The sequence below is a fragment of the Mus caroli genome, unplaced genomic scaffold (assembly GCF_900094665.2).
Source record: "Mus caroli unplaced genomic scaffold, CAROLI_EIJ_v1.1 scaffold_13078_1, whole genome shotgun sequence".
Classification (NCBI taxonomy): Eukaryota; Metazoa; Chordata; class Mammalia; order Rodentia; family Muridae; genus Mus; species Mus caroli.
Window position 1 is genome coordinate 5,699 of NW_018389460.1, and position 10,018 is coordinate 15,716.

Genomic DNA, 10,018 nt, shown 5'->3' on the forward strand with positions numbered 1-10,018 from the left:
TATTCTTCCTCCTGCTACAGCAAGTCAGTTGATGCTCTAGTTCTTGTGCCCAGACTCACCTCAAACATCCCCAGGATGGTTCCCACACACAGAGAGATGCTTTGCCCCTGCCTCCACCTCTACTCCTCTAACAACCTGTAGGTCTTTTTTTTTTCCTTCTACTTTTGCTTTTAGAAATTAGAACAGCTTTAATCACATGCAAATATCAACACAATGATGAAGGAAAATCTAGAAATTGACAAAGAGCTAAAATAATGCGATCATGCCCTAGATATATGATAAATGTATAATAATTTTAAATTGCATATATATATATATATATATATATGCATGTATGTCTGTGTACCACACATATGCAATGCCTGGGGAGGCCAGACCACGGCATCACTACAGGTGGTTGGGAACTGCCATGTGGGTCTGAGAACTGAGCCTGAGTAAGTGCCTGAAACCACTGAGCTATCTGTCCAGCCCTGAAGATGTATATGTCAGAACATTTCTCATAGACTTCTTCACTACCCTGCTGTGTCCTGTCTGGGTATTCAAAGTCTGACTTGTCTACTGTTCGATCTTGGTGTTTCCTCATGAGCAGAGCAGACATGCATAAGTCCTTCTGTACATGGTACCCATAATGCTTAGATGTAGACAGCTGTTTTTACAACTGTGCTTTAAAGAACAGGAGGTTGAGTAGCCATATTTTGTTTCCTGCAGATGGATGGAGGGAAGAGGAACACAGGAAGTACTCATTCTTTTCCCTAAAAAAAAAAAAAAAAAAATGTGGTCCACCACGTGGTTACTATTTGACCCAGGCATGCTCAGGGGAAATGACTCATTGTATGTCCATGATTCATGTCCTTGGTTTACAAGTCTCTGCCAAAGTAGAGATGTTTACATAAGTTTTCCCTACCCTGTCACATGAGCACTATATATTACCAGCCTGTGAGGAGCCTCTAGCTTGACACCGCAGGACCCTGTCTCCAGGAGCACACAGCTAGACTCATCCCCAGTTGGAGGAAAGCTAGCCAGCTTTGGTAAGATTCTTCCCTGTGGGTTCTCAACTCTCTGCTTCTTTTCCTCTGTGCTCTTTCTAGCAATTCATCTATTTTAGTGAAACCAATTAACCCCCCTTTACACTTTCTGGACCCAAATTCTGGCATTAAAAAGAAAAAAAAGTGAGAGTCAAAATTTAAAATGAAAACAGGTTTCTTTGGTGTGGTTTGTATCTGGGAAGTAATTAATGGGATTTGAGCAAGGAGATGGAGATATAGGAGCATTTCTTAAATTGTGATTAAAAGCCCCCAGAGGCTTAGGAAGCCATTGGCAGAAGGGCATGTGATCTGCCGTGTTTCCTTCCATAACAAGCATGTGGCTTGGCAGGAATAATAAGAAAAACCCCAAGTCTGGTGATGGTGGCCCAGACCTTTAATCTCAGCACTGGGGTGGCAGAGGCAGGCAGATCTCTGAGTTCAAGGCAAGCCTGGTCTACAGAGTGAGTTCCAGTACATCCAGGACTACACAGAGAAAGCCTGTCTCCAAAAAGAAAAAGAAAACCCCACTCCAGGAAGTGTTTTCAGCAGTACTTTCTCCTTGCTTCTTTCCTTTAAAAAACATTATGGATGGTCTTTAAAAACAAAGTGGAACACAAACCAAGATCATAAGATGGTAGGTTGAGGGAAGAAAGGAGGAAAGAGGAGGAGGAAGACCAGGCATCAGGTGTTGCATCAGGCTGGACTATTGAGAGGATACACAGAGAATACACAAAGTAGCAAGAGTGTACCTAGGAAAAGGGTGTTTATCACATCGCACCCCTGCTGCAGGTAGTTTGCTACATGTCTAGGCTACAAAGCACTGCCAACCCAGAGAAGCAGAGGAGGTTGATTCCTGTGAGCTCTATTGGGTTAAGAATGGGTAAACTGAGTCTGCACAAGAGTTAGAACTATTCCACTGCAGAAACCCGAAAGACAGTCACTGTTGTGTATGTGACTAAGGTTCAGCACCTCTGGCCATGGCAGATTTACACCTGCACTCCCTAACAATACCACTCTCGCCTGTTTTCTCACAATTATACCTTGTCTGGCTTTGAGGGGAGTTTCAGAGTTAAATACACAGTGAGACAGTTTCAAGGGGGTGGACAGGAGACACTGGTGGTTGAGGTGTTCTGCTGGAAGTTGCTTCCTGGGTGTTTTAGAGAAACCATAATGAGAGACTGCATTGGGTGAATTGATAAAAATTAATGTGGAATTTCTGCAAATTAGAAACAAGTAACCCCTTTCCTGGCCACATAGGCCTGAGAGTTTCCAAAGCCTAAATAGCAAGTATCTTTTTAGGATGAAGACCCCCCTATGTAGTGTTCATGGTACAGAGCCTTGGCTTACACAGAGTTCCTCAGGGAAGATGTGTTTCAGTGAAACTGGACCAAGGTCACCCCATCACTTATATCTATCAGTTGCTACCTTCTACTATCAACTAAGGTTATATAAATTTGCCGCTGCAATTCCAGTGTTGCTAAATTTGGCTCCTGAAACCGGTAAAGAATCCATTAGCTTAGTAAGAACCATAGACTTTCAAAGCTGGAACCCCTCTCATTTATGGATGGTAAAGCATAGACCTAAAGAGTGAAAGGAAGGTAAAATATTGAGATATTGAGAGTCTGCTGTGAAGCCAGCACTATGATTCAAGTAAAGAATACAGATCCCTCTCAGCTGTAGATTATAGAGCAGCAGGAAATATGGACAGGTAAATGGTTGTTTCCCTAAGATCACATGGTGTGCTTGGAAACAGCAACCATGAAACTCGATAGCTGGTAACTGTTTGCTTTATGATAGCATTAGCATTAGGATCCTCCACATTATGGCTTTTGCTTTGGTGTCCTAAATACCCAGAGCCTGGCAAGTTGAGGCACTCTGAGTGAGCCTCATAGTTCCCATTCCCCACAACCTTGGTTTTAAGTATAGGTTGGCATCTTCACAAGAGCCAACAGTCCTGCTATTGAATGGCAACATCCCTATCCACTGCTGCCACCTGCTGAGCATTTTGAGTATTACCAGCTCTTGTTATTTTGTTTGTTTATGTTGGAGGTAGCCAGGCTAGTCCCTAAACCTGCCCCAGTTCTCCTTGACCACTCTGAGATTGCAGGCATGCATGCAGCATCACACCCAGATCTTCCTCATTTTAAAAGAGAAATCACATCCAGGAAAGAGCATCCCAAGACAAACATAAAGAGCTCAGCAACTGGGTGTCATGCAGCCCGGCAGCTCTGGTGAAGCAGTCGCCACACGTAAATCCTGGTAACTCTTTAGGGGTGGCAGTGCCTTTTGCACTTGTGCACCATCTCTTCCCAATAAACGAAACACACACACTCACTCACATTTGATTCTGTTACATGTCATAATCTTCTATGCTTTATGGATATTTGTTATTTATGTGCTGTAAAATGACTGAGAATTTGGTATTCTTTATAGCTTTATACTGAGTCTGTGGTTATCATGAAACAGAAATGGTGGGCTAGTGTCAGATTCTAATTAGAAGAACAGTTCACTTCCCACACCATCACCCATCTTATACATGCTCAGTAGAGCCTTAGACCCCCGACCTCCTAGAATCCAAGCTATACTGACCCTGAACTACTGAGCGGATTATAGGCTGAGGGCCAGGACCTCAACCTTCTATACACATCACACACATAAACACATACACACACACACACACACACACTCGAACATACACATACACACAAACACGTATGCACGTGTACACCCGCACATGCACATACATGCACACCCCCACATGCACATACATGCACATCTGCACATGCACATACGTGCACATGCTCATACACACAAGGTAAAAGTAAAAGTGTTCAGACCTATGGATGAGGGAAACACAAAATAAAATTAATGGTTAACTTAATGCAGCTGAGAAACAAAATGCAGGGTAAAAACAAAAAACTTAAGAAAACTTATTTTCTCTTTAACTAATATTTCCTTAGGCTGGCTGAAAGATGCAACATTCTTTGTATTTATTTATTTACAGACAAGGTCTCCTGTATCCCAGGCTGTCCTTGAACTGGCTATAGAGCGCAAGATGACCTTGAACTTCCAATTCTTCTGGCTCTACCTCCCTAGAACCACATAAACTAGGTGTGGTAGTTCTTAAGGAAGATCAAGAGTTTGGGCCTAGCCCGGGCTACATAGCAAAACCCTGTCTCAAAATAAAACAAAAAAAAAATCAAAACATAAAAGTTGATTTTTCCTGTTAAATGTGGGGGCACTCATGGTCATCTGATATGATTGGGTTCTGTGTGGAGGTGCAGGTTTCTCAGACGCCGTGTACCATGTGCCATGCTTTCTGGGACCTGAACCTCACCAATTATAATGCTGGCTGGTAGGGAGCCTCGTGTTTCTACCTCCAGAGCACCAGGAGTACAAGTGCTTGTCATGGAGTCCAACTTTTTACTTACTTGGCCATTTCCTCCTTGTAGTGACCTTTTTTAAGTTTTATTTTTATTATTTTAAGTTAAGTGTATGCGCGTGTGTCTGTGGGCAGGTATGTGTAAGAGAGTTCCTGGTGTCCACAGAGGCCAGAGCATTGGATCCCTTGGAGCCNGAGTTGCCAGTGGATGTGAGCAGCTTAGTGTGGGGGTGCAGGGACTGGAACTCAGGCTCTCAGAAGAGTAATATACACTTTTAACTGCTGAGCCATCTCTGCAGCCCCACCATGAGGAGGCTTTTATGTCTCAGGATGATCTTTTTATATTTTTCTCCAAAGATCTAAGGATGTCTGACATCTCAGGAAGTGCAGACCCTGCACAAAGTGGATATCAGAGCGATAGTGTAAGGAGTAAGTAAGAAGCATAGGTTTACCAAAGAGAATGCGATACCACATCATGTCTGCCTGTTACACAGATCTGAGTGCACCCTTAGAAAACTGAATGTACCACAGACCCAGGACAGATTTGGAACTTGTATGCTATCTAGCAACTTTGTGTGAATTTTTATACAAGCACTGTTTTATTAATTATATAAAATAGAAAAATAGAAAAAATGGTAAAAAAAAAAAAAGAAAGAAAGAAAGAAAAAAAAGAAAAAGAAATTGCTCAATATCTCCCAGTTCTCAAAATTTCAAACTTCCTAAGAAATAACATTTTAAAAGTCCATAAGAAAAGATCCAGCAATACCACTTCTGGGCATATACCGAGAAGATGCTCCATCTTGTAATAAGGACACTTATAATGCCCCACTGTGTTCATAGCAGCCTTATTTATAGTAGTCAGAATCCGGAAAGAACCCAGATGTCCCTCAACAGAGGAATGAATACAGAAAACGTGGTACATTTATACAATGTAGTACTACTTAGCTATTAAAAACAATGAATTTATGAAATTCTTAGACAAATGGAGGGATCTGGAGGATATCATCTTGAGTGAGATAACCCAATCACAAAAGTACACATATGATTGGCACTCAGTGATAATTGGATATTAGCCCAGAAACTCAAAATACCCAAGATAAAATTTGCCAAACACATGAAACTCAAGAAGAAGGAAGACCAAAATGTGGATACTTCCATCCTTCTTAAAAGGGGGAACAAAATACCCATCGAAGGAGTTATAGAGACAAAGTTCAGAGCAGAGACTGAAGGAATGATCATCTAGAGACTGCCCCATCTGGAGATCCATTCCATATACAACCACCAAACCCGAACTATTGCAGATGGCAACAAGATTTTGCTGACAGAAGCCTGATATAGCTGTCTCTTGAGAGGCCTAGTTGGTCATCAATGGGAAAAGAGGCCCGTGGTCTTGTGAAGGTTCAATGCCCCAGTATAGGGGAAGTCCAGGGGCAGGAAGTGGGTGAGTTGGGGAGCAGGGGGAGGTGGGAGGGGATAGGGGATTTTCAGAGAGGAAACTAGGAAAAGGGATAACATTTGAAATGTAAATAAAGAAAATGTCTAATAAAAAATAATAATAGTAAAAAGTCTATAAGAAAGTCAAATTCCAGAAGAAGACACCTTGGCCCTATGGCTTATGATTGGCAGATGTGTGTGGCACAGGGTAAGCTGAGAACTCTGGGGAGGTGATGGTAGGAATCTTCTCTCTTCCCCTCTTCAGAAAGATCTTACAGGGAGTTTTAAGTCCCCTGCCTTCATAAAGAGATCTCAGTTTTGTTTTGTTTTGTGTTTTGTTTTACCGCGCTGTAAGATCATTTGCCTATGCTAGCAGTATTACAAATGTAGGAGACACTAGAAAATATTATCTCAGATCATCCAAAGAGCCCCTGAGATAGACCTATCTGAAGATGAAGCTTGAGTTCTCCATTTTGCTCTGTAAGAGCCTCTTGTAGACCCACATCAGGTACCACACAATGTGTTCCATTCTTCCTATGAACTGCATAGCAACTCTGCCCTCTGGGAGAAGTAGACCTGCACCCTTCATCCCAAGGTGATCTTCTTTACAGCTTTCCTCATTGATGTGGAACTGAGTGACTGCCTGGAATCCCATCTCAGTAGCCTTAGGGCATGGGCTGTCCTGTGTTCTCAATCCCCACAAGTCATTCTTCATGACTCTCAGCTCCTGTGTTATCATCCATCTTGCCTCAGGAACACCCATGACTCCCCGATTGATACACATTTCTGTTTTGTGCATTTCTGTTTTTCTTTCTTCTTCCTTTACCACTCCCCTCCCCCTACACTCCCTCCCCCCCGAAAACAAACAAACAAACAAACAAACAAACAAAAAACAAAGAAAAAAGTGTCTTTTACATTATCAAGCTAGGGTGGAACTCCAGGATTGAAGCAATCCTCCTGTCTCTGTTTCCTAAGTTACTGGGCCTTGCTGACATATACTGCACCTGCCCTTGGTATATATTAAAGGTCTTTGTGCCTTAGGATCTAGCACAGTTTCTGGGCCCAATAGGGACTTGGGTAATATTTGTTATCAAGTTAAGTAATAGGTGAATTAAAAATATAAATAGGTTCTGTTATACTATGGATGATGTTGAACCTACGGTATAGAGGAATATATATGGCTGTGGCATTGAGTCAGTTAGGAAGGCCAAGGCCAAGATGGAATTAGGTAGCTGAAGACTCGGTTTTTTCATGTTCTTTCAGAGAGAAAAGTCTCTACCCACTTAGTCTCAGTTAGAATATAATATGGCCTGACCACTCCTGCTTTTTTGCCCTTGGCAGGAATCACTGTTGGAAGAGATGGCAATGAGCCCACGTCCTTTGTTGTTGGTCTTCATGCTGGGTCTGGTTGTGATTCCTCCAATTCTGGCTCAGAACGAAAGGTACATAAAATTCCTGACTCAGCACTATGATGCCAAGCCAAAGGGCCGGGATCACAGATACTGCGAAAGTATGATGAGGGAAAGAGAGCTAACCTCGCCTTGCAAAGATGTCAACACCTTTATCCATGACACCAAGAACAACATCAAGGCCATCTGTGAAAAGAAAGGAAGCCCTTATGGAGAAAACTTCAGAATAAGCAATTCTCGCTTCCAGATCACCACTTGCAGGCACTCAGGAAGGTCTCCCAGGCCTCCATGCCGGTACCGAGCCTTTAAAGATTTCAGATCTATTGTTATTGCCTGTGTAGATGGCTGGCCTGTCCACTTCGATGAGTCTTTTATCAGTCCATAGAGAGCAGGGCCCTGGCACAGACCTAGCTCTGTTTTCTTTTTATCTCCCCTCACAGCCATGATCACTGGTTCAGCATTCACTGTCACGGGCCAGAAAATGAATTATCTGAAATATACTTCTCCTGGTTTATAATGTACAGAAATAAAGATATCTCAAAAACCACTAAGACTCAGTCTGGAAGATCACTAGTTCCCAGTAACTTTAGCTTTTCCTGTTTTCTCTCCTTGCTGTACCCCAGGGGAAAGGGGCTGGAACACAGAGAGATATTCTTCGTTACCTGCTAGTCAATGGGAAGGTAGATTTCATCTTTTTATGGTGCTGTGGATGCTAAATTGATTTTCAGACAGGACAGAGAATTTTCAAAGGAGCCAAGTTGTCTATTAGGTAATAGGTCACTAAAGAAGCCCTTTGGAAAGTTTAGGATCAAGAGCCAGCACACCAAGGGTATCCCCTGCCTTCTACTCCTCTACTGTTGCTGTCATCCTCAGCAACCTAATGCACCCTCTTAATTTTTTTAAGGACCTAAACTCTGGCCAAACCTGATTCATAGTTTCACAGAATAAAATTTCAAGACCAGCCTTCATGAAGCAGAGTTGGAGACTTTTATCAGTGATAATTCTGACATGGGTTGTCAACAAAAAGTTTGTAAACAAGGCATACCCAAATGTGGGTATGGGTTCCCCAACAGAGAATCATATATAATTGTCTTAATAGTGGTCATATGCACAATGCCACTCAAGCCACACATTAAAAGGTCATAAGCATATCCCTCCTTTTTTCTTACTCTTTGTCCAAAATATTACTTATTTTATTTTATGTGCATTATCTATTATTATATGTGTTTTGTCTGCATGCATGTATGGGCACTACATGTGTACCTGGGGCCCAGGGATGTCAGAAGAGGTGTTGGGTTCCCTGGAACTAGAGTTACAGATGGTCATGGTGAATACTGGGGTCCAAACCTAGGTCCTCTACAAGAACAGCAAGTGTTCCTAAGTGCTGAGCCACCTCATGACCCCTTTTTATCTTTTGATAGGTGGGATCATAGGGTGGCTCAGGGAGTGCCTTGGGTGGAATTATAATTTACAAAGGTAGAATCAAGGACCACCAGGGTTGTATAAGGGGTTTAGTACACATCTTTTTGCAAAGAAGGTTTCTTCCTCATTCTTGAAAAAAGCAGGCTTACTACTGGCAAGAGGTGAAGGCCTTAAACAGTTGTTCATTATGATGGAATATTTCCTTTCCAGATTGCCAAGTAAGGGGTTTCTTCCCCTTCTCATAGGTCATCAAATTTCCCTTTTTATCCATTGAGTGTCTCTCTCTGGTCTTAAGCAAGGAATAGTTCTCATGGGATACTCCCAAGTCATTCATTTGTCATAGCTATTTTATTTAAAAATTAAAACTTGTCTATTTTATGTAATTCTCTCATTAATCTTTTAGTTTATCGAGTGCTATTTGACAACTGTGTGGTTTAAGAAGGTTATAGTAAGATTATTTTCTTTCCATTCTGCATCCAGATTTGTTTCAAGTATAAATGCTCTGTATAAGCCTAGCTTGCTGAGTTCTGTCAGGTGCACAGGCTCAGTAGGGAACGCCCCATTAGCAAAGGTTTATGAACACATGCCTAGGTATTTTATTTAGAAAACAATTGCTAGATGCAAAACCACCAAAATCGTGCTTTCTCTGAGCTCAATCCATAGCCAGTACCTGAGTGAGCCTGGCCTTCCTGAGTATTCAGATTTAGGAAGGGATTGAGAAGTGGGCTGCGGGTCTGTGCTCAGCACAGGAAGAGCCATCTTTACTTCAGAAAACAGGTAGAGGTTTTCAAATGCCCCTCATTAGAAAAGTTTCCCTAAGATGCTTGCCACCAAGACCAATGACCCAAGTTTTATCTGGGGACTCACATGGAAGAAGGAGACAACTTACTCCTACACATCAGCCATCAATCAGTCATCAATAGATCAATCAATCAATCAATCAATCACATAAGTGGATGGGGCAGCAGTTTGAATTCAGTCCTGGTATTTTCTGTACCGTGTCTTTTTGCTCTGTCATAACACAAAGCTGTTTAGAGTGAAACAACAAATTACACTTAAAGCCTTGTGCCTCAGGAATAAACCATATGAGAAGTTGAAGACAAAGCCATCTGTGATTGCTAACTGTGCAAGGGAAAGACAAGAAAATCTCCCAGATTTCATGGAATGGTGGCTTGTAAGGAAGAACAGAACAGCAATTGCTTGTGCTGTAAGGTCAAGAATCAACAAATGGGACCTCATAAAATTGTAAAGCTTCTGTAGGGCAAAAGAAATTGTCAATAAGACAAAAAGGCCACCAACATATTGGGAAAGGATCTTTACCTATCCTAAATCAGATAGGGGACTAA

At 42.0% G+C, this 10,018-nt stretch overlaps 1 protein-coding gene across 1 annotated transcript; it reads left to right on the forward strand.

Moving 5' to 3' along the window:
• Window positions 1-921: 921 nt before the first annotated feature.
• On the forward strand, window positions 922-7,797 carry LOC110288118 (angiogenin-4-like). Its single transcript, XM_021154557.2, has 2 exons — window positions 922-1,028; window positions 7,183-7,797. Exon 2 carries the CDS (start codon window positions 7,201-7,203, stop codon window positions 7,633-7,635), a length of 435 nt encoding a protein of 144 aa, XP_021010216.1. The 5' UTR covers window positions 922-1,028; window positions 7,183-7,200; the 3' UTR covers window positions 7,636-7,797.
• Window positions 7,798-10,018: the final 2,221 nt, after the last annotated feature.

What these genes read in the sequence shown, in the direction of transcription:
- LOC110288118 (XM_021154557.2), top strand. Translation starts at nt 7,201, where the DNA reads ATGGCAATGAGCCCACGTCCTTTGTTGTTGGTCTTCATGCTGGGTCTG.